This window comes from Nothobranchius furzeri, chromosome 17 (genome assembly GCF_043380555.1).
Source record: "Nothobranchius furzeri strain GRZ-AD chromosome 17, NfurGRZ-RIMD1, whole genome shotgun sequence".
In the NCBI taxonomy this organism is placed as follows: Eukaryota; Metazoa; Chordata; class Actinopteri; order Cyprinodontiformes; family Nothobranchiidae; genus Nothobranchius; species Nothobranchius furzeri.
In genome coordinates, this window is record NC_091757.1 from 33,418,167 (window position 1) to 33,443,425 (window position 25,259).

The window sequence follows — 25,259 nt, forward strand, 5'->3', positions numbered from 1 at the left end:
CATTTTAAGCAAACACATTTTGAATTTATTGCTCAAGGGAGTGCACCTTTTTTGTTTTTCCCAAATTAAAACAAATGTTACGGATGTAATAGTAAATATTTATAGATTTAACCCTGAGAAGCATTCACTCAGCCCAGAAATGCACCAAGTCTGAGGGACAGATGCGTGCAGTTTTATTGATTTTCTCCTCTTGCAGCTGGTGACTCGAACTAAGAAGATCTTTGTGGGCGGCCTGTCGGTGAACACGACCATTGAAGACGTGAAGCAGTACTTTGACCAGTTTGGGAAGGTGAGCAATGTGGGGGAAGTGTTTTAAAGTTGGGCTCATGTCAGATTTGTTGTGAAAATATCACGAAAGAAAAAGTATTAAGTAAGGTGTTTTCCATCAACATCCCAGCATCTCGGCTGGGTTTGATTCTCCACTCGAGTCTGGAGCCTGGAGATGAAGGAGTTACAGCGAGGGAGAGGAGGGTGCGAAAGAAAGGCTGGAGGAGAGTAGGAGGAGGAACAACAGGGCTGTGAGGCTCCAGGAGCGGCGGGCGAATGGGGGGGAGGTGAAGAGGAGGGGGTCAGTAGAAAAGTTTTGTACAGAGTGTGTGGTGATGGTGAAGAAGGAGGGGGGATTATCAGAATCTGAATTAATCTGATGTAACAGCTGCTACTACCCACAACCCCCTTCTGGCCCGTTACCGTGGTGACCTGGCTTGCCCATTGTCCCCGAGTAATTCTGTGGGTTAGGGGTTTTGTTCTGAAGGAGGAGGGATGAGGTGGTGTTCGGGGGTGTTAGAATCACTGCACTGGATGGGTGGGTGGGGGTTACGAACATTAAAAACAGGCTGAATGACTTAAAAAAATCACAAAATTAAAGTTTTTCACATTTCTAATTGTTTTAAAGTCTCTTTGAGATTATTTTGGAGACTGAAAAGCAGAGAGGAGAGGATGGGCTGACAAAAGGTCCTACTGGGGAAGGAGGGCCTTATTGGTGGAGGCGTAGGAGAGGGAACTGGGGCAAAGATGGGGGGGGGGGAAACAAAGGCCATTATGCCTCTAAACAAAGTTAGGCAAATATTTTGTTAGTTTGTTCAAAAGATGTACAAATGGCTTCTGAATCCTTCTCACTTCATCCTGGTCATCAGTAACAGGTGTGTGATTAGATTCTGGTCCATGGGGAGAAGAAAAAAACAATAAAACAATAAATCATTCAAAAGTTGTCAGCATCTCGAGCCCTTCAAACTTTTTTAAAAACAAAAATGCAAAGACCGCGTTTCTGACCGTGCTGTGGTGCCGTATTTTGCGGCGCCTGAAGCCGCGGCCTCCAGTTTCTCTCTGCTCCCTCTTCAATCATAACGTCTAGATGAATTTTTGCCAAGAGGGACATTGAGGGACGGATGGTAAAATGTAGGCTGCAGCCATCCATGGAAGTTCCTGATTAGACTGCCTCACTGGACCTTTTGTGTCCCGTCCTGCTAAGGACAAAGGAGCGCGTAGAGGGATGGGCAGCAGATAGAAGGGAAGATGAGAGGTGGGGAGGGAAAAATGGGATGAGAGGGAATATTGTTTGGCTGTATGCCATTATTTAATGCCTGGTGTTTGAAAGATCGACCTGTGGTGTGCAATAGACTATTTGTGGCTTTTACCGTCGTTGTTGTTTAGTTTCCATCCTCCTGGGTGGCTTTGGTGTAAGCTCATGTCAGGATTGTACAGGATACTTTTTGGATTCTTCTAAATCATCTCAGATTGTTTCTGGTGCTTGAGACACAAAAACATCTAAAAGTTTGAGCAACTGTCAGGCTGGAAGCAAACCGCAACTGACTCAAAGGTTTTCTTTCACACGGAACCTCTTGGGTCACCCTTGACCTTTCTGTGGGCAAAATGCCCTCAGGGGTTCACACACACGCACACACACACACACACACACACACACACACACACACACACACACACACACACACACACACACACACACACACACACACACACACACACACACACACACACACACACACACACTGTCCTATCACTGACACTCCTGCGTGACCATGACGGATTATTTTGGGGAACTTGTCCCGTAAACTTATTTTAGACCGAGAGCAGAGATGAACTTACCAGATTTTTACCTGAGTCAGGAGCTGAGACTGAGGATCAAAGAGCTCACGGCAAGAGCAAGGAGAGACAAATCTGAGAAATGGATCAACTTTGACATAAGAAACTGTGTGTGTGTGCGTGCGTGCGTGCGTGTGCGTGCGTGTGTGTGTGTGTGTGTGTGTTGAATAGACACCTGTGTCTTTGCTCCATAAAGGGAGGCTGGGCCGAAGGGAGAGGTCAAAGGAGAAGAGGAGGAGGAATTATGGCTGACTGTGCCAACAAACAAAGCCTCCAGGCCTCTTTGTTCTCCCTCTGTCTTTGTTTCTTCTTTTTCTTCCCTTTCCACTTTGACCCAATCTTTCCCCCTCTTACAGGACTCTCTGTACTCTCTCACCATATCTCCACCTGTCCCCATTCCTCTCACTATCAGCTCTCCCCTCTCATCGAGTCTCCACCTGCCTGCAGGATTCACCTTTCTGCTTGTGTGACTGGCTGCTTGTTTGTGTCTTTGCAGTCCTCTTTTGTCTCACTGGCGCGCTTCCAGCTTTCACAAAAACATATTTGAAGTTAGTAGGAGTTTTTTTTTCACAGTTGCCATGGGGATAACAGACTTTGAGGGAGGAAAGGGGGCACACTTTGGGCTCTCTGGCACGACTTTTCATGCTTCTTATTGTCTCTGAGTTTGTTGTATAGTTTTCTACACATTTTCCCATCTTTGCCCCCTGGACCACCACTTTATAACCTGTCGCTTGTCTCCAGCCCCCTTCCTCCCCCTTCCTTCCTCCTCCTTGTCCATCTGTTGCTGAGCCTCCCCCTGCAGAACTTGAGAAGGGCTGAGGTCAGGCAATATGGCACGTGGCAGGACTGCGCTGCTCCTAAACTCCTGTGTCGTTTGTCTTCCCTCAGGTCGACGATGCCATGCTCATGTTCGACAAGACCACAAACAGACACAGAGGTGAGACAGGCTGACCCTCTCATTCCTCCTTATTCTTCATTTACCACTGCTCCTCCAGTCCTTCTTGGGTGTCTATTGATCCTCCTCCACCCCCCACAAGAGTCTCCTTCCTGTGGGTTGAGCTGGATGAGACAAACGGGGCTAGTCTAATTAGCCAGTCTGTTAATCGGGATCAGGATAAAGCCTCCTTAAGCACCTCCTTCCCACCCTGGGACTGATCGATTATGACAGCCTACCAGCTTTGCCCCGTCCTTCTGGCAAGGCAGGATGAGTGCAAAATAGCAGCGTTGAAAGTGTGTGTGTGGGGTGGGGGTGGGGGACTTGTTAAGCAGCTATTACAGCACTAATTACTGCCGACTCAGAAAGACCCGCTGTCTAAATTCACCATCATGTCTGTTTTATATATTTACTTTTACACAAACTCTTCTCGTGCTTGTCAGGTTTCGGCTTTGTGACCTTTGAGAACGAGGACGTGGTGGAGAAAGTTTGTGAGATCCACTTCCACGAGATCAACAACAAAATGGTGAGCAGAGCGAGTCGCCCTCTGATGTCACCGCACCTCAGAGAAACAAGTCGTACCGAGTCCTCTCTTGTCCTCCGAACAGGTGGAGTGTAAGAAAGCTCAGCCCAAGGAGGTGATGTCCCCCACCGGCTCTGCCCGGGGACGCACTCGGGTGATGCCCTATGGGATGGACGCCTTTATGCTGGGCATTGGAATGCTGGGTAAGCCTCCTCGCCTGAATATGACACCAGATCATGGCTGACCCTTACTCTTTATCCCAGAGATGTCCCAGAGACGAGCCAGAGGAAGGTGCTGAATACATAAACAAGATGTCTCTTGCTTGTGCAATCTAATTCTCAAATTAAGACTTTAAAAAAAATTTCATATCAACTTTAGTTTCTGAAGTCGGTTGATCTTCAGACATGTTTATAATTACATCTTTCTATTATATAGATTTTGTTATGCATTTTTCCACTCACAATTCATTATTTTAAATGTCTATGCTACTGTAATCAGCCTCGTTCACGCTGAACCATCCTAGAGCAACAACTGGAGTGCAATACTATCTTTAATGTGTACAATTTTCTAATATTATTGTTTTTTATGCTATCATATTTGTATCTAAAGGCTGAGAGCTGCCAATGAAATTTCATGGTGTGCATACATTATGATCATTCTTATTCTAAAATGATCCACGCGGGCTCAGAAACTACGGTTAAGGATGGTTTATTCACACAGGTGGCCGGCTCTCGCCTAGTTTAGTTTTTATGACAGAATGAATTCTGGTTTGTTTAACAGATGCTAAACTTTCCTCATCAACACTGCCATCCAGTGCTCATTCTGAGAGATGCTTTCAGATTTAGTCAAAAAATCCAAATTTGGCTCAGCCCTGTCCTTGTGAACAAATCCAGACCAAAAGCTCACAAAAACATCACAGACTGTAAAATGTGTCAGTGTAATACGCTGTTATCACCCACGTGATCTCTTTCTGTGCTTGCTTCCATCTCCGTCTTGGTCAAATCCAGATATGGACTCTGATTGTCTCCCTGCAGGTTATCCGGGCTTCCAGACGGCCACTTACACCAGCCGGAGCTACGCAGGCATCACTCCGGGATACACCTATCAGTTCCCAGGTAATCACAACATCTCCCTTTTTCTGATAAACTACGTCAGACTCATATATTTTATTTTAGTATGGTGGAAGTGTTTACCAGTGAAGTATAATAAAGATGTGATTTTGAAGTTTGTGATTCAGACGATGAAAAAAACAAAAAGGGACTACATCTTTTGTACGTTCTTGCTGTGTTTGTCTTCAAATTCCATTCTTGGTTCTTTTTTTCAACACAGATAAGGTTTTTCTTTACCTTGCTGACGTTTCGTTTGCGACTGCAAACATCCTCAGAGCTGACGCTGATGGTGGCGTCACTTCCTACTCTGTTTATCGTGGGCAGCAGAGGATGTTGTCGCCCTCTGCTGCCCGCTCCCCCCTCTCCGGATAAACGGAGTAGGAAGTGACGCCACCATCAGCGTCAGCCCTGAGGATGTTTGCAGCCGCAAACGAAACGTCAGCAAGGTAAAGAAAAACCTTATCTGTGTTTAAAAAAGAACCAAAAATGGAATTTCAAAAAGAGACAATACAGGTTTTAATAAAATAACCTTTGGAGACATGTCTCCTACAGTGTTTGTGTGTGTGTGTGTGTGTGTGTGTATAAATACTCACAAAATTATACATATTTTAAAAAGAATTGCTTCATCAGTCATATTTTCACATCGTTATCCTGATTGTCCTCCAGCAGGAGATTTTTATATGTTTCTGCACATTCAAGTTGTGTTTATAAATGGATAAACATGGAAGCACACACGGCTGAGATTGTATGAACATTCCAGATACAGTTGAGAGTACAGAGAGTGTTGTTTAGCTGCTGGAGCTTTTGTGGGATTTCCAAAAGCAACAATTGGCTCTTTTCTGTTGTTGCAGCTGTAAATGATCTTGTTGAAGGACTAAATGGGTAAAATCAGGCAGTTTGCAAGGTTAAAACCAAACCTCCAGCCTGAGACCTGGTGGACACATACCTACCTTACCAGCTTTCACCTGTCTGACTTCAAGGTTGGGTTTTAATCCACTCACTGTAGGATTAAGATGTAATCTGAGATTATTTTACTCTCACTGCCATGTTGAGTAACTAGAGCAAATTTTCACTTTTTATTATCCATTACCCATTTGTTTCCTGTGTGATCTGTTTATGGACTCGCGTGGTTGGCTTTGTTGAATTTTGAAAACAGTTTGAAATAAATTCCATTAATGCCATTATGGATGTCTCACCCAGCGTGTAACACACTCAGATTAAACCTGAACCTCTACACAGCGGCCAACAGACCCACATGCCACAAATACAAGCATGTTTCTATAGATGAATCACAGCAAGTGTCTCTGGCTGCTTGTAAATATCAGAGTGGAGTTGCTTAGCTGTGTGTGTGTGTGTGTGTGTGTGTGTGTGTGTGTGTGTGTGTGTGTGTGTGTGTGTGTGTGTGTGTGTGTGTGTGTGTGTGTGTGTGTGTGTTAGCATGGCTGGTTATTTCTGCAGAATATGTGATGATCATCTGGGAAATAATCCCAAAATTAGATTTCACCAAAGAAAAACATCACTTGTGTTTTTTTTAATATAAAATCTCATCCCAATTGAAGTTCTTAGTTTTGTGACAGATTTGGGACACTTGCTTCATGCCTTTGTATTTAAGAATAATGAATTTTTCCGTGTGATAAAGCTTGTTTATATCCTTTAATTTCTGTTTGCTTTCCTCAAGCCCTTTCTGCCCAGCTCCTCACCCACCCTAATGTGTGTGTGTGTGTGTGTGTGTGTGTGATGTCCTTACCAGCAGTGGCAGTGTGTGTCTCAACAACACTCTGATGTTTCTGTTTTAGAGTTCCACTTAGAGAGGACTCCCCTTCTGACTTCACCCCACCCCCCTGAGCTCACAGGTCAGTCAGTCCCTCCTCTGGACTTTACAAGCAGCACGTCATCAGTCTGCCATGCTACACCACATGTTAGCACCTGATCACTTCCATGTTTGTGTTTGTCCTTCTCCGCCTCTTCCTGAAGGCAGGACTGGTGACAGCAGGAAGGGAAGTTTGAAAAGGCTCTGTGTTAATATGACCGTATGACTTAAAGGGATAGTTCAGAGCTTTTGTGGAAGGCTTATGATTAATTCATCTTAACTTGTCTAGAAATCTCATTGAATGACCTCAGTTTGATTGTTTTCTTATGCTAAGTGCCTCCAAAGAAGATTACTATCATCTGTAAACCACTCTAATCTCAGATATGTTACAACCGATCATGTGAACTTTTCTAAAAGCATTTCTAAAGGTTTTAGTGGAATAGTTATTCCACCAGAAATGAGCTGGAACATGGACTGGAGATAACAGAAACTGTAAATAATTTGTCATTTATAACTTATAATAAGGCTTTAAAAACCAAGTTCACAGAGAAACAGTTTTTAACTTGTTAGTTTTTAAATTTGATCGGTTATTCTGAGCTTCGCATGCGGTCTAAACATCTTCTTTCTACCCCTATTTCCTGTATTAGCCGCTGATTAAAAAATAGGACGGTGAAACTCAGATTAGAAAAGCCAATCAGAGCTACGTCACATTGTCACTTAACATTCATGGACTCACCCATCTTGGCTCGCGACTTAGAACGCTGTTGCTGTTTTAGTGTCCAGGAAACAGCAGAAAACGTCTCTGGTTGAAGCTAATCGTTAGCATTAGCAAATCCATAACATGGCAGAACGTCTTCAGGCTTTTGTCATTAGTGGAGATAAAACGTCCATGTTTCAAAACAAACAGAGTCAGTGGAAGAGTTGTGTTGCTGTTTACTAATCAGAGGTGAGATGTCCAGATATCAGGAAATAAAGCCCGAATCACGCTGTGCGATTTGCGGCCGTCGCACAGGATTGTTCGTGTCGCACTGTGAGAACTCTACAAAGGTGGCACACTGTTACGGCTCAATATTTCTGTGAGTTAGACTGCACAACGTCTCGTTTCAAGGACATGCTGTGCCATGAGCGCACCTCCCGAAAGCATACGTCACTAAGCAGACAGCTAGCCAAAATGTTAGCACTTCTTTTCAGTGTCAGCTCATGACCCAGCTCATCTTCCTCAGAGAGGAAGGATCATTTTTAAAACCCTCGCTTTGGCGTCAGACTCCAGCTGCGGGTCTCCTTAACCCATCTTCCAGCTAAACAGCTGAGCTGTCTGCTGGTCATTCATCCTTCTCATTTATACATAAAAACCCACTAAACTACAGAGGAGTAACAATCTGTCACAGATCTAACCAATCTATTTACTCCACAGCTCACCACACTCGCTGTCACGGACACTGACAGTTTGAAATAAATTGTGTCTTTCAGCATTAATAAACAAACCTGTATAATGTGCAGTAGCATTTGAAAATGTGACAGAAAATGACATCATACCATCAAAACCTTAAAAGGTGTTACTCTAATAATGCAAGGAGGTAAACAAAAGTAAGAAATGTTTTCAGGTGTATTTATTGGAGCTTTTCATGCACTAATTCACCAAGATGGGAGGTCTGAACTTTTTCTGGGCTGACCAAATGTTACCACTAGCTAGAACGCTGATAATATCCACCGTATCAGCACCACAAAAATTATTTAACAGCCAGAAAGCGTCACTCCGCCCATCCTGTTCGGCTCCAGCATTCCACTCTTCTGCCGCCCTGGCTCGCTGCCTCCACATAACACTTTTATAACCAATTGTGTACTCACCAAGCAAATACTTTTCAGACGGGTATCTTTAATACTTTTCCTCCCAGCCGTGAACATTTTCTCCTTTTAGAAATAAGTTGTTCAACTCTTATCGGCATAGACATCAGTATATGATGTCTGTGGTTACCGGTAGCATGTTCAAACAGCGGCTGGCTCCGGACTCTGATTGATCCCGCCTGTTCCATTTGCTGATTGGATTTTTGTTACTGTGTAAATTTCGATCAATATTCGGTATAATTTAGTCTTCATGGAAGTACAAATGTAAGTTTTTGCCTCGTTTTTGCTTCCAAAAATTGTCACAAAAAAAAAAAAGAAAATATTTTGTTGGTGTTTGAAAGACAATCGTAGATTCCGCCCCACGACTGAGCTCTGTCTATGGGTCGTGGCCAGACTATACATTCACTTATAAAAGAAGGCTTGCCAGGCTAGGAGACACCTGTCAGAGTCCAAGCCCCCAGGCCGGGCTCTCCCAGCTGACCGGCTTCCGTCTTGGACCACATTACCCAGCATGCCCCTCGCGGGGATTCCCTCCACATTCCACCTGCGTCAATCCATGTCTATATATGGAAGACGCTACACCGGCTCTTCACTCAGTCATCGTTCCACCGTGATCCATGATCAGAGTATTTCCAAAGCTACTACAGCTAAACCTCAACCTTTCCTCCTCAGACCTCATCCGTCAGCCTTTCCAGCACCGCTTTCAGCCCACCGTCTGTATAATAAACGCTCTTACTCCCGAACCCAGTCTTCGAGTCTGACAGGATGACTGAGTCCATTAATCCAGCGGAGTTCGAGCAGGTGAAGAGAAAGATGGAGCAACTGGTGAACGAGAACGTTCAGCTCCACACCCAGGTCGACCGGCTTAACACCAGACTGAACTCCCAGACCGATCTCTCCATGCAGTTGTCTTCTGCCGTCACGGCACTCCAGCAGCAGGTTCATGCTCTCCACCTGCAAGCCCTCACTCCACCGACGGGAGAGCCACACTTCAGTCTCCCGGAGAAGTGGAACGGAGAGACGGGGAGTCCAGACGGTCTGCTCGCTACCCTCGAGATGCAGTTCAAGTGCCACCCAGGACGCTTTCCCACTGCGCGTTCTCGAGTGGCACAGCTCACCTCCCTGCTCACCGGACGCGCTGCAGAGTGGGCTGCTGCGCTCTATAATTCTAAATCACCGGACTGCAATGACTACGCTGCATTCGTGGCTGCCCTCAGAAAGACGTTTGTTCCACCCAGCAGCGAAATGGGGGCAGAGGCACGACTCCTAAAACTCCGCCAGAAGGAGCGCTCTGTGTGCGCTTATGCGTCGGAGTTCCGCACCATCTCCGCCAAGCTGCGGTGGGATGACTCTGCCCTTTGAGCCGTCTTCTTGGAGGGGCTGGCAACCTACATCCGGGATGAGATGGCGGGAAAGGAGCTGCCCCAGAACCTGGATGAAGTGGTGGATCTGGCGTTGCGCATGGATCAGCGGGTTCTGGTTCGGCCCAAGCCCTTCACTCGCCCATCCAGGGCGCCTGGACCTCTTCCTCGTTCCCCCACGCCTGCTCCCGGACCCGCTTCTACTGATGAGCCCATGCAATTAGGCCACCTTCCTCCAGAGGAGAGACAGCGACGGTGGCGCGAGGGTCTCTGTGCCTATTGTGGCTCCTCCCACCACAGACGCCTGAACTGTCCATTACGTTTGGGAAACGAAGGAACCCACTGAGTATCGGGGTTGCTCAGCCTGGGTCACCTTCAGCCCCCACCTCTTCAAATCGACTCCTTCTTCATGTTACCCTCCTTCATGGTGAGGCCTCACTCCAGATGCACGTGCTGGTGGACTCGGGGGCCGCTGACAATTTTATGGACATGGATCTGGCTAAGCGCCTACGGATCCCTATGACCCCCTTGGAGAGAGTTGTGCCAGTGACCTCGGTGGACGGTAGGCCCCTCCAACCCTATCCGGTCCAAAACCGAACCCAGCCACTCCAGATGATTGTCCAAGGCCACAGAGAGATGACCCCCGGATTTCCTGGTCCCAGGGCCGCCTTTTGGAATGGGGGGCCCAGTGCCAGGCCCACCTCTCTCCTCCTCCATCCATGCCAGACTGCCCGGCCGGTGACCCTGGCCCTACACCGCCCAATCTGCCACTGCCCTACCGGGACCTGGCTGCGGTGTTCGACAAGCGGCGCGCCACCACACTGCCGCCTCACCGCCCGTACGACATGGAAATCAAGCTGCAACCAGGAACCAGTCCACCCCGGGGGCGCCTTTTTTCTCTCTCTCCCGCCGAGTCCAGAGCCATGGAGGAATATATTGACCAGGCCCTCCGGCAGGGTTTCATCCGACCCTCGTCGTCCCCAGGTGCCGCAGGCTTCTTCTTTGTGAGGAAAAAGGAGGGTGATCTCCGCCCCTGTATAGATTACAGAGGACTGAACAAGATCACAGTCAGAGATCGTCATCCTCTGCCGCTCCTCACGTCCGCCCTGGATGCCATCTCCCAGGCGCGGATTTTCACCAAGCTGGACCTCCGGAGCGCCTACAACCTGGTCCGTATCAAAGCTGGAGATGAGTGGAAGACGGCGTTCATCACCCCTACCGGTCACTGGGAGTACCAGGTCATGCCCTTCGGACTGTGCAATAGCCCCGCCGTTTTCCAACGCTTCATCAATGATGTCCTCCGTGACATGTTGGGACGGTGGGTGTTTGCCTACCTGGATGACATTCTGATCTACTCCAAGTCAGAGGCCGAACACTACCACCATGTCCGCGCTGTCCTGACCCGGCTCCTGGACAACAACCTGTTCTGTAAGCCCGAGAAGTGCTCCTTCCACCAGCGGTCCGTTTCATTCCTGGGCTACCTGATTTCGGATCAAGGTCTAACTATGGACCCTCAGAAAGTCCAGGCGGTGAAGGACTGGCCCCTACCAACCAGCCTGAAGCAACTGCAGAGTTTTCTGGGTTTCTGCAACTTTTACCGTCGATTTATCAAAGACTTTAGCACCATTGTGGCGCCTCTCACCTCTCTCACCCGACCGAGCCCTCCTGGTCAACCGTTCCGGCTCACCCCAGATGCCGTTCGGGCCTTCCACTACCTAGTCGCTCGTTTCACATCGGCTCCTATCCTGCGCCATCCGGATCAGGCAGTCCCTTTTGTGGTCGAGGTCGACGCTTCGGATGTCGGCGCCGGCGCCATCCTGTCCCAAGGCGGCCCAGATGACAGGCTACATCCCTGCGCCTACTTCTCCAGGAAGTTTTCCACCACCCAGCAGAAGTACGGCGTAGGGGATCGCGAGCTGCTGGCCATAAAATGGGCGTTGGAGGAATGGAGGCAGTGGCTTCTGGGCACCACTCAGCCGTTCACCATCTGGACTGACCACCAGAACCTAACCCACATCCGGTCAGCCAAGCAGCTAAATCCTCGCCAGGCTCGCTGGGCCCTCTTCTTCGAACCCTACGAGTTCCATCTCGCCTATCGCCCCGGGACTAAAAACCAGAAGGCGGACGCCCTCTCCCGCCAGTTCACACATTCAGCGCCCACGTCCGAGCCGGCGGCCATCCTCCCGGAGCACCGTTTCGTGGCCCACCTTGGGTGGCCGTTGGAGGAGGCCATCCAAAACGCCCTCCGGGATGACCCAGCGCCGCCAGAGACCCCTGCCAGTCGGCTCTACGTCCCCGCGGCCTGTCGCAGTGAGGCGTTGGCCTGGGCCCACTCATCACGTCTGTCTGGTCACGCGGGCTTCTCTCGGACTCTCAAGTTCTTGAAACGGGCTCTCTGGTGGCCACGTATGGAGAGGGACGTTAAGGAATTCACGAGCGCCTGTGACGTCTGCGCCCGCTCTAAGGCATCCACCCAGGCTCCGGTTGGCACCCTCAGACCTCTTCCGGTGCCCAGCCGCCCCTGGTCCCATGTGGGGCTGGACTTTGTCACAGGTCTCCCGCCGGTCAATGACCTCGACACCATCCTAACGGTCACTGACCGGTTTTCCAAAGCTGTTCACTTCATCGCCCTCCCGGGCCTTCCCTCAGCCCGACGCACTGCAGAACTGTTTCTGGAGAATGTGGTGCGTCTCCACGGGTTCCCGGTCGATGTGGTCTCAGATCGTGGTCCCCAGTTCACGGCCCGTTTCTGGAAAGCCTTCTGCCATCTAGTGGGAGCTTCTGTCAGCCTGTCTTCGGGCTACCACCCACAGACCAACGGTCAATCGGAGCGGGCGAACCAACAGTTGGGCCGGTACCTCCGCTGCTTTGTCTCGGCCCAGCCCTCGCAGTGGCCTAAGTACCTCCTCCGGGCGGAGCTGTCTCACAATCTCCACACCTCCTCGGCCACTCAGATGTCCCCTTTCGAGGTCTGCTATGGCTACCAGCCCCCAGTCTTCGCCCACCAGGAACCCGAAGTCGCGGTGCCAGCCGCTCAATCCCTGGTGCGGCGCTGCAAGAACGCTTGGATCAAGGCGCGGGCCTCCATTACCCGGGCCAACGCCCGTTACTCACACCAACACCTCCGCAGGCACCGCCCGGGTCCCTCCTATGCTCCAGGGGACAAGGTCTGGGTGTCCACGGCAGGCCTCCGGGTCCGCGCCGGTTCCAGGAAGCTCGCTCCCCGGTTCCTCGGGCCCTACCCCGTGCAGGAGGTCATCAACCCGGTCACGTACCGGCTGCGGCTGCCTACAAGCCTTTGCGTCCATCCTACCTTCCACACCTCCCGGCTCAAGCCTTACGTGGAATCCCCCCTCCTGCCACCTCAGGCTCCAGCGCCTCCGCCGGCCCGCTTCCTCGACGGTGAGCCCATCTACACAGTCCGGCGCATTCTGGACGCTCGCCGCCGGGGTCGGGGCTGGCAGTACCTCGTAGATTGGGCGGACTACGGCCCCGAGGAACGCTCCTGGGAGCCGGCCCGCTCCATCTTGGACCCTGCCCTCATCTCGGACTTCTGGGCCCACCGAGGTGGCCCGGGGACTTCTGGAGCCGTCCCTGGACCGGGGGGTCCTGTCAGAGTCCAAGCCCCCAGGCCGGGCTCTCCCAGCTGACCGGCTTCTGTCTTGGACCACATTACCCAGCATGCCCCTCGCGGGGATTCCTTCCACATTCCACCTGCGTCAATCCATGTCTATATATGGAAGACGCTACACCGGCTCTTCACTCAGTCATCGTTCCACCATGATCCATGATCAGAGTATTTCCAAAGCTACTACAGCTAAACCTCCACCTTTCCTCCTCAGACCTCACACGTCAGCCTTTCCAGCACCGCTTTCAGCCCACCGTCTGTATAATAAACGCTCTTACTCCCGAACCCAGTCTTCGAGTCTGACAACACCACAGATGTATTGAAAAAGCAACTGAACTTGGTTTTTAAATTTAGCCTTCACTTCAACACCTTTGAAATTGTCTACCATGAGTTGTCTACCATGTTGCTTCTGATGCAATTATCTAGTCCAGTCAGAACTCATCTCTCGTTCTCCAAAGGGAAGTTGGTCAAAGGGCTTCTGCCACAGCTAGTTTATTTATTGTTAATAATATTTGCATTGAACCCAACTTTAAACTGTCCTTTTAAAGCTCTACTAGGTTGCTGTTAATCCAAGTTCAGCCAAACGTTTTTATCTGGATCTTTTCTTCATCTTTTCAGCCATTCCTCTCACGGCCTACGGACCAATGGCAGCTGCAGCTGCAGCAGTCGTCAGAGGTATGAACAGATGACAGTTCTGACTTTTGAAGGATTCAAAGTGCTTTATAGAGATTCAATAATCTGTTCGGACTCTGTTGGTGGTGGTAAATGACATTGTAGCCACAGCTGGCCTGGGGCGGTCTGACAAAGGTGATACTGCCCCATTCTCACTTATCTAGGCAATGCAGGTATAGCGTCTTGCCCAAGGACGCATCAGCAGAATGACCAGAAACCGGCAGCCGGCAGATTTCATTTCTGCATTTTATTACATACAGAGATCTGTCAGAGATGCAAGACTTTTTAGTGAAAACTGGACATAATGTTTCAGTTGGGAGGTAGTGGGTCATCTGATTATGTGATTCTCCTTTCAATCAATGTACTGGTGTGTGTGTGTGTGTGAAAGGGATACACGATACAGATCAGAGTAATTACTGCAGATCCTTAAAGGTTTGAAAATTTACATTTTAATAATTGTATTACTCTAGTCAGTGTAACACCGAAGCACTGCCCCCCTTCCTCTGCAGAATAATATAAAGTGTATCTGTAAGAGTTTGGATCTGTGTAAGAAACATCCTGATCTTCCTCATTTCTTTGCTTTCAGGCTCCACCCCATCTCGCTCAGCTGGATTTTTAGGTACAAGCAGCCCAGGTCCGATGGCCGACCTTTACGGAACAGCCAGTCAGGAGTCGGCTGTCAGCAGTTACCTCAGTGCTGCGAGCCCTGCACCAAGCACTGGATTTAGCCATAGTCTGGGGGTGAGTTATCGACACCACTGATTAATGGTTTGAGTTTTGGAGCTACAGGTCTTGTTGGAGCTTTAGTAGATGAGAAGGATGACATTTAAAAAAAAAACTTGAATTAAATGCGATTAATCACATTGTTTGGAAAGCCGAGTCCAGCTGCAGCAGCCACATCCAGGTCTGTAAATTAAAAAAATTCACTTCAATAGCATCTGTCTGCATCAAGAATAAAGAAAACATTCAAAGAAGGCATCAAAACAAAACCTCTGCTGACCAAAAAGAACTCAAAAGTCCATCCCAAATTTGCCAAAACATTTTCAGGATTGTTGGGAAAAGATTCTGTGTTCCACTTATGGGCCATTCCCATCTGTACCGGGTCGGCCCGGGCCGGGTAGCCCCAGTCGGCCCCAGCCTGGCCCGGTTGATTCCACACATCCTTGTCTTAAGCCCATGTGCACTGATTCTACCCACCAATCAGAGGCTTGCTCTAATGGAAGGTGTGAATTTGCTGTCAGCAGTGGTTGTGTTGGCCCTGGTCGGCCTGAAGCAGACCCCCTCGAGAAGAGGGCTGAGGATGAGCCTTGGTTGGCCCGGAAAAATACCAGGCCACCCAGATATGTAAACAACCTACGTTACCCGGCCCGGGCCGATCCGGTACAGATGGGAATGGCCCACTAGAGAATTGGGACAGAATTCATCCACAGCCGTGTGAGAGACTCCGTTATCACAGGTATTACTTTTAGGGGTCAAAAATAGAGATGTCCAGATCTGATCACATGATCAGAAATCGGTCCCGATCACGTGGTTTCAGACTGGATCGGGATCGGACGTTGCTTCCTGATCTGGACTCGGACACAGGGTTCAAATCACAGGAGAGCTAAGGGGAACCCGGTTCTCCTGAAAGGTTGTCGGGCTCCCCTGAAGCCCTTAACTTCACCCAGAGGGAGTCCAAAAAGAGACCCAGTTTCTACCTATATTATATTGTCTATGGACTCTCAGCATAGCGGGGATTCTTTTGAAGTGGAGACGCAGAGAGTGGCAGAGCGCTGGTTATTCATGCGCTCCAGGCAGGGGCGTCCTGCACACGGCCACGGTAACATTCTCAAAGTGGCGCCACCCAAAATATATATGATCAACACACGATCGTTCATGTCCGCTCATATTCTCTCTGGTATTTTCTGTCGTTTATTTGAGCACTCTGCCACTGCAGCGCTCATCACCTGTGGTCCGGTGACTCCATGTCACTGGCGTGGCCGGGCAGTGCAGCGCGGTCCGTCAGTCGATCCATTTGGTCTGCTTGGCAAAGTAGACGCCTGCCAGATATTTTAAGTAGAGGTGCTATTTGTTTTTATATTAGACTTTTTTATGTTTGCACTAAAGTCCAAAAGTGAAGAATTTGTTATTTATTACTTGATTGTTCAGGCTGTCTCACGGAAGTGAGCTGTCTGTTAACAGAGTTATTAAATGTTAAAATAAAGTTAATTAAATAAAAAATAATGAACATTTTGCATTTGTTCGCTTTCTTTATTCTTTTTTTTATGTATCGAAAGTATCAGATCGGGACTCGTATCGGCAGATTCTCAAAGTCAAATGACTCAGACTTGAGGGCAAAAAAAACCTTGATATGTAGTCAAAAACGTTTTATGCATTCACGTATACAGTATCAGCTCAAAAAATACTTTTTTAAAACAGTTTTAAAAAAGTAAAGTCAAAGCTGAATTAAGTCCTTCTGGTTTTAATTTGTCACCTTTCAACATAACAACTTTGGGTTTCTGAATAAATAATGAGGGGTGTCAAAACAGCTGGTCATTAAACCGTCAAACATCTTTTCCTGCAGTGAGTTAATGTCACTTTGGATCCACTAAACCTGAACTGCGTTCTCTTCCCCCATAAAACATTTGTCCTCGTTTCACTCTGTTTTTGGTGTTGTGACACACGTGTTAATCTGCTTGGCATTTTAAACAAGCGTCCCCTATCAGTCTGGGTTTCAGCTTTTTATTTTTTTCAATGTGCACGTTGACCTTAAAGATGTAACTGGATGACAGTATGGCACATCTGATCACACAGCATTGTGAAGAGGGTGTAGCGCTGACGTGCTTTATAAGCGCCTCAGGTGGCTTTTGGCTTGCTTTTCAGCCCTGCTGGTTGTTTTAGCATCTTTAGCTAACACTGGTCTTGTTTTCCACCTCCACACAAAAAGCAAGTACCTGCATAATATTTTTTTAAACTGAAGGAACAAACCCGACATTCTGTTTTCCTCGTGTGTTTTTAATTCAGCACCAGGAACATATTCAGCCTTTTTCCAACAGATAAAAGTTTTCATTCTCTCTCCCCTACATTTTTGCTCCCACAGGGCCCTTTGATCGCCACGGCCTTCACTAACGGCTACCACTGAGAGTGTGAGTGTGTCGTCTTTAAGCTAAACCATTGTGCTGCAGCTGACCTGTGAGTAATCCGGCTGATTTGTGTCAGTGCAGAGCCGTAGCCTGAGAGCTGGAAGGAGCTGAAGCTGCTTTGGAGCTGATCTGGCCCGTCTCTGTCCAGTCCGTGTCTCCAGCTGAGGAGGTAGCTGAACTTTCACCCCAACCCCCCTGGTGTCAGCCACATCCAGTCCGCCCCCACTGACACCTCACAAAACCCCTCGCCAAATGAAAATGTCTAAAAAGAAAAACCATGGAAAAGGGCAAAAAAAGCTTATCACTGCAGAATAACCCGTTTAAATGCTGTATTTTTGCCATGATCAATTCAATTCAAAGATACTTTATTAATCCCAGAGGGAAATTAGAGTTTCAGTACACACAATTCTGAGATCAGACATACATGGGCAAAGACACATGACAAGATGTTACACTTTGTTGAATTGTTTGTGATGGCTCCATCATGTTTTTAGCTGTTTTTAATGAGTTATTGTCCTCATTAACTTGATTCTTCTGACTTAAGAGGAACCAGATCTCCATCGACGCCAGATTGAAGGTCTGCTGTAAAATGACCGAAAAACTGTACATTTGTCTTTATTCTTACTGAATTTCAAAAGCTGGGATTGCTACTAATTCTTGAAAATATGCCACAAACTGTATATCTTAGTTTAAGTTGTTACACTAATGATTGTTAGCTTTCATGAAATGTACAATTTTTGTAAAATACTGTAAATATGACTCGTTTCTGGGTGGCAGGACCCTGCTGATTTTTGTGTCCAGGAGGTGGAAGCCTTTTTGCAAAGTGGTACGATTGTTACTTATTTCAGTGTTGGAAAGCTTGACTGTTACTTTGTTGAATTCCCACCTGGAGGTCAGGAACATTTCAGATGGCGTGTCTGTCTCAGAGCAGCCGCACATGATTTAAATCATGCTTTTTTGTTGTTTTGTTACTGGCGCTTCCTCAGAGATACGATGCTTCTGAGTTCAGGCTGAGTTTGGAACAACTGTCACTGCTTTTGGGAGATAAGGGTGGGAAAACCCCTCTTTTAGAAAAAGGGTGGATAAATATACATGCTGTTTTCTTACTTTATCATGTTTCAATATTCAGTGATTATGAAAGAAAATGAAGGATGTGTCTGTTCGTTCATGACTGATTCCTGCAGGTTTTTGTGTACATGTGCTGTTATTGTTTTTTCTTCCTTCAGAGGGGTGTTCCTCAGTTTCAAAATGTGAACTATTAATCTGACTTAAAAAAAAATTATATTAACATCTATGTCTCAGTGTGGATGGTAAGCATTTCACCCCCATCCATTGCTGCATATCCACTGGAGGTCACAGGGTGACACCTTTCTCTTTGTAGACCAAAAGCAGAACTACTAGGACATTGCACTGGCTGATCATGATAAATGTATTTTTCTAATAAAGTTAGCTGAAGAACAAAGCACTCTTGCTCTAAAAAATACCCGGTTTTACATTTTGATACACTTGCTATCACTTTGCGGGTATTTTAGACTTTGATTTACTGAAAAATAACATTATTGTCAACACTGTAACATTTTCTGATGTTGTTTTTCTGTCATGTTATTCCCATCGGGAAAAACTACTTTTTAAAATTCCTAATAAATTATTTTAAAACATTCCACTTTGGTGTCCCGTAGCCTATGTTTTTATTTTTGAGGGCTTACTCGAGATGAGACATCCAACCTGGAGTCGGCTTGATTCGAAAAGGCTGACACAACTAAAAATAAAGGTTCATTTTCTCATTATATTAGAGACATACGCTGAGATTTAAATCTTGGCTCTAATCTTCAGCGATTACCCTGCTTGGTAGCTAAATCAAAATTAAACTGAGGGTATCAAGGGGACCGATAGTTTGAGCAGCTCTCACTTGCAAAGGTCTAAATATGATGGGGGAAAAGTTGTATTAACATTTTAAATATTCTTCTCATTTCTTGACATTATCGGAGTCTGCTGCTCAGACATCTGCCTCCTGCCTCTCTTCAGTCTAATTCATCTCCTCCATCATCACTGCTCCACTGCCTCTCCTCCCATTTCCACCTCCACCCTCCCAGTGTCTCGGAGCTGCTCGTTCGTCCCTCAGCTTTTACTCTTGTGGGACAGATGCAGCCTGTCATCAGCCACAAACCTCACCGGATGGTGGCTCTGGACGTCTTGAAGAACGAGTAGGCTTGAGGGTTACTCCTGTAAGGGCCCACCTCTCTGTCTCACCATGTCCACCCATTTCTGTCCAGCATGGTTCATTAGTGCAGTGGCTCTGGATTTCCCCGTTGGTGACTTACAAAGTGCATCTGAAACCAGTGAAGGTGTTATACAGCTGAAGTGAATCTATTTTCACTCTCTGGTTTTAAAAAATCCGTCAGGTCAAATCAAAGAAGTGAGACTGTCTCAGAAAGTTTGGCTCCATGCTGATGGGCTCTGATCAGCAAATAATAGAAGATATCTTACAAGCTCAGCTGGTTTTTGTTGTTTCTGGGTGGTTTGTTTCTTGGTTAAATGTCAAGCCAAGATCCGGTTTAAATTGTGGTAGAATGAAAATACACGATTCTCTAAATTTTAACCCACAAAACTTCCTTAAAGAAGCAATTCATGAGTATCTGGTGTAAGTTGTTGATCCTGAGCTCTAATGTCTAATCCTAGGATGCAGTAAGTTATTTTAAATCACTATAATCATTCTGAAGAGACCAGAAACAAACAGTTTCTTCATCCAGCTTTATTTTATTTTTTGGGAAATCTGTAGGAACCATGACTCCATTTTGACCCTGGTAGTTACTTTTTGCAAACCCACAGAGAACTAGCCACAAATGTGAATAATGGATACAACCTTTTAAAGGTTTTGTTTTTGTCCTTTCAACCAAGGCAGACCGCATCACAAATGAAGGCTTGGCAAGGTGAGTGGATGCAGATCCTTTCTAAAAGATCCAGCCATTAACCACTCAATTTTACACACATTTGTTGTGTTTTTTTATATTTTAGGATCTCATCAGAGCTTTGCAGTTATCTTATTTTCTTATTTGTCACACAGGTCATCTTTTTGAGGATGTAAACATCCAACATGTCATAAAAAATAGTACTGGGATCACTTAAGCTGGCAAGAAACAGCCTAGTGCACACACAACTATAAATTAAAGCATAAATGTTTTATCTAAGAAATATTAATGCTTAATAGTTAATGAATCACTGATTCTGCAGTTCTAATCCACTTGATTTTTTTTACATATCCAGAAATATTGTCAAAACGATAGAGACATCATAGGTAAATCTTTCTGGTTTATAATTAAAAATATAAACTATTGACCAGAGTCACATTTTATTAGATACACGTTATTGTTATTGACGGGTTAGGGTGACTGCCCTCTGCTGGAAGAATTATTCATTTTGGGAATAGACAAGAACTGAATAGAATAGAATAGAATAGAATAGAATAGAATAGAATAGAATATTGATCCCACGGTGGGGAAATTCACTTGTTACAGCAGCACCAACACTTAAGAGAGTAATTTGAAGAAACAAACACATATGTTTATAAAGTTCTGTATGCAAAAACAAGAAAAATCATCATCTAAAGTCACTAAATTGAAAAATCATGGGGATCAAAGTTATTAATTTTATCAAATAATTAAAGGTTATGATTTATTACCTGCACTTGTTTAGCATCTTTCAGAGTCAGAGGACTCCAAATCACTTTATACTAACTACAGTGTAGGATTTGGTAAATTGAGTTCTTTAAGAGCTCAATATATATTACCTCTACTTATGACCAATAAGCTGTGATACTCTATATAAATATAGAATATCAACCTGCTTGGTCTTTATGTGTTTAATCAGAACATTCTAGGATTCTTTGTTTTATTCGGGAATTGTAAACACTTCGTTTTGATTCAAGGAAAGAGTCAGGTTTGTAAAAGTAAGAATTTATTTTCCAAACAATGAAAACATGACAAGTTAACTAATATTTACTGTGATGGATGAATCTAGATGGAGTAGATGTGGTATATGGTGCCTATGTGTGAATGTGATGTTATCAGAACTTCCGTATCTAGGAAAGCTGAGTTCTGGGTGTAAAAGAATTTGGTTTGCGTTAAGCTATGAAGTTGATTCTTATCAAAAAGCATCAGACGCAATCACACTTCTACCTCACCCTTTGGAGACCCTCTTCACGGATACGGAGGTCATCGAGGTCGGATGACCTCCGAGCACCCAGGTCCAGTAGACTGACCACAATGCCGACTTCTCCAGTCCAGAGATGTCACCAGGCACACAGGTTGGATGGAACCGTTTGCGTCTAGACTCTTGAGGAGTCGGAACAAAATCAGCTTTGTTCTGCAGGAACGTTTGCTGTGTCAGCTTTGCAACAACCTTGACGGCGTGTCAAGGCTGCTTCTTAGTTAAAGAGACTTCACCACGGACGGCCGTTTCCGTAGCTTCCTCTAGAACTCTGTAGAGCTGGAACGCTGACTGATGTGAGCTGGAACTGGAACGAACTGCTGAATCACCAGAGTGATTCTGTTTTAATATTCTCATGTTATGATTTGCGTGGCCAACCCGAGGTTGACATGTTGAGGAATATTACCAAGACAACCTCAGAAAACACGCCTTCTTTCAGATACCGGATGCTCTGATCTGGGGTAAAGGAATATCTATGTGTCACGCGTTTGACTTAACTTTAACTTGTCCTTGTGTGAGTGTAGATGGTGATGGCCTCGTCATATCAACATTACTGATCTATATATAAATCAATGTAATCATAACATAACATTCATTTCAAACTTCAGTCATTCAAGCACAGATATTATATATAATTATTATAAGTGACAATAAACAAATGTTTATTTAATGATTATTTCACTTATAAGTTTTAAAAGTTCACATTATATTTAAAAATTCCTTCTTTGATTAAGCGACTAATCCGAGCTGCGAGTGCTCACTTATTCAGAGGCATGAAGAATCCTGTAGGACGATAAGGGAAGCTTGAGGCCTTGAGGAGGGAACATCATTGCTGACAGTACGTTATCATGTGTTCAGAGCTGCAGAGAGGCTCTGCACCCCAGCTGATGGGATGAAGGCAGGCAGATTAAAAGCAACACATGAAGACTCCTGTCTCCATGTCAACCAGATATTGAAGCGTCAAGCTGTACTTAAGAACTGACCATTACTGGACATTACAACAGCGAATCATTCATCCATTCACACATGCATTCACATACTGCTGTAATTCAAATTCAAAAATACTTTATTAATCCCAGAGGGAAATTGATTAAACAGATACTTCCAGTCCCTCTGACCACCACCAGCAGGCAGGGACGGTAAAGTGTCTTGCCCAAAATCGCAGCAGCATGGATCGAGCCGTAACTCGTCTGATAACTGGATCACCTGCTCCCCCTTCTGAGCTATTGCTGTCCCTAGCTGGACTTGGACATGTTTGGATAAGTCTTGTGTATCATTTTGCCTTGAGGAAAAGAAAACGCGTTTAATTGAATTAAATTGTTGATTACATAATAATACTAATTATAATAAGGCTGTTTGCTTTCACATTTGGTGACCTCGACCTCACTGAAAAGCTGATGACACTGTTAAACTTGGAGTCACATTATGGAAACCGGATCGTCGTGGGAATGCTTCTGAAGAATCTGACGTGTTATCTGCTGAAAAGCAGGAATCTGTCAGCCATAAACAAAACCAATAAAGCAGAGCATCAGAAAATTATCTGATCATATAAGACGGTTTTATCTGATTTTTCTATTGCTTTCACTATCTAAATAATCATTTGGATCTACCGTGCTTTCTTTATTTCTTCAAAATAAAAATGTTTTTTGTGGCCTCTATGAAGATACGATTTTATTTTGAAACATGAAACCATGAGAGCTGTAATTAAAAAAAACACGTGAAGTTGAGTATAGTTAGAAAAAAACATATGATTGTAATTTTAAAAACAAACTTATTGTTCTTCTCCAAGCCACAGAACTCTCAAAGTCTTCCAGAATAGAATAAAACCGCTCCTCCTGAAGAAGGGTCAGGGTTAGAAAGTACCAAATAAACTAGATAAATGTTTTGTGGGTACATAGGTACATGGCTCTGGGGGCTGTGAATTTCAAGGAAGCTTTCTAAAATAAAGCTTTGACCACAAAAGATGGAGATGATCAATGAGATCTTGGATGGATGCTCTGATGTGTCAGAAGAATTCTTGTGAAGCCCTGGACTTGTTGTGGAAGTTTCTCCTTCTGCAGAAATGGACCAAGAATGTGATGATGGTGGAACCAGAGATGTGAGACAGCTGAGCCCTGAACCCAACAGTTTTCTCAGGTAAGTTCCTTGAAGAGTGAAGGTTACCCTGAACGTACACGTTTTGGTCTGTGGGAGGGAACCAGAGTTCCCACCCACTCATGGAGAGAACATGCAGAAAGTTTCCCGCAGGCGGGATTCAAACCTGCAACCTTCTTGCTGTGAGGCAACAGTGCTCAGCTGCTCCACAATGCAGACCCATGAGTGAGATGTTTTTTCCAACCTTAATTTTACCAGGTAAAATGTAGGAAGTTGTGTTGTAAGATGTTTTAGATTCCTAAAGAGACAACTTGACCCAACTGACCAACCAGAATTTTAAACTTGATATGCGTCGAACTGCCAACAACAGCCTTTCCTGAGAAGCAAATTTCTCACAATTAATAAACACATGTTCAACGGTTTCTTCAACACCAAACCAGTCACACAGTCCAGCGGGATATTTCTCCATTCTAATAAGGTACAGTAGTGCAGTGGTTAGAGCTGTTGCCTTGCAGCAAGAAGGTCCTAGGTTCGCTTCCCGGCCTGGGATCTTTCTGCATGGAGTTTGCATGTTCTCCCTGTGCATGCGTGGGTTCTCTCTGGGTGCTCCGGCTTCCTCTCACAGTCCAAAAACAAGACTGTTAGGTTGATTGGTCTGTCTAAATTGTCCGTGTGTGTGTGTGTGTGTGTGTGTGTGTGTGTGTGTGTGTGTGTGTGTGTGTGTGTGTGTGTGTGCATAGTTGTTTGTTCTGTGTATCTCTGTGTTGCCCTGCGATGGACTGGTTCTCTGTCCAGGGTGTACCCCGCCTGATTGCCCATTGACCACTGGAGATAGACCCCAGCTTGGAAACCACTAATTTGGAAGAGAAAGGGATGGGCACCCTATAGTGGCAACAAGCTAGTACGATACTTCAGCTTACAGTGTGAGAACATTTTATCCTTCCTATCTCAATGAAACTGATATGAATCCTAATCTAAGGGAACTAGAAATACTTAGAGTATATATATATATATATATATATATATATATATATATATATATGGGGCAACAGTAGCTCAGGTGGTAGAGTGGGTTGCCTCATGATCGGAGGGTCATGGGTTCAATTCCAGCTCCCGCCAGGGGTATCCTGTTGTGTCCCTGGGCAAGACACCTCACCCAACTTGCCTGTGTTAGTGGTGGTCAGAGGGGCCGACGGCGCCAAATGGCAGCCTCGCCTCTGTCAGACCTCCCCAGGGCGGCTGTGGCCAGAAGCAGCCCACCATCACCAGCAGTGTGTGAATGTGAGAGTGTGTGAAAGTGTCTTTGGGTGTCTAGAAAAGCGCGATATAAGTTCAATGCATTATTATTATAATACAAATAATATTAAAATTTATAATTAATTAGTAATAATATAAATGTAAAATATATGTAAATGAAAAAGAATAGTTTATTTTGCAGTTTTATTTATTTATTTTGACACGGCTTACACAAAATTAGATTAATTATCACTGTGTTTTTTTTACACACATAAAAAACATCGTACATTAATACACAGTATAGCAAAAAGTAATTGAGCTGTACTAATTTGCCTCTAAAAATCTGCTTCAAGATACCTTTATTTATTTCTTTTAGAATTTATTGTACTCATCAAAGCACACTGGGGCATCATTCTGATCAACCCTACTGAAACTGAACTTTGCCTTCCCCCAACCACCCACCCACACACACTCACACACACACACACACACACACACACACACACACACACGCACACACACACCCACACACCCACACACACACACACACACACACACACACACACACACACACACACACACACACACACACACAGAGAAGATGAGAAGGAGGGAG

At 45.7% G+C, this 25,259-nt stretch overlaps 1 protein-coding gene across 2 annotated transcripts in view; it reads left to right on the forward strand.

The window, feature by feature from the left end:
• Positions 1-17,382, forward strand: part of msi1b (musashi RNA binding protein 1b) — a 29,814-nt gene extending 12,432 nt beyond the window's left edge. Inside the window, exons 6-15 of one of the 2 annotated variants that reach the window (XM_054731300.2) lie at positions 197-289; positions 2,992-3,040; positions 3,481-3,563; positions 3,646-3,763; positions 4,595-4,675; positions 6,466-6,522; positions 13,932-13,988; positions 14,572-14,726; positions 17,065-17,110; positions 17,184-17,382. In XM_054731300.2, the coding sequence (XP_054587275.1) occupies positions 197-289; positions 2,992-3,040; positions 3,481-3,563; positions 3,646-3,763; positions 4,595-4,675; positions 6,466-6,522; positions 13,932-13,988; positions 14,572-14,726; positions 17,065-17,106 (735 nt within the window). In that variant the 3' untranslated portion in view covers positions 17,107-17,110; positions 17,184-17,382. The remainder of the gene's footprint in view (positions 1-196; positions 290-2,991; positions 3,041-3,480; positions 3,564-3,645; positions 3,764-4,594; positions 4,676-6,465; positions 6,523-13,931; positions 13,989-14,571; positions 14,727-17,064; positions 17,111-17,183) is intronic. The other variant, XM_015972036.3, reaches the window with a different exon arrangement.
• The last annotated feature ends 7,877 nt before the right edge of the window (positions 17,383-25,259 follow it).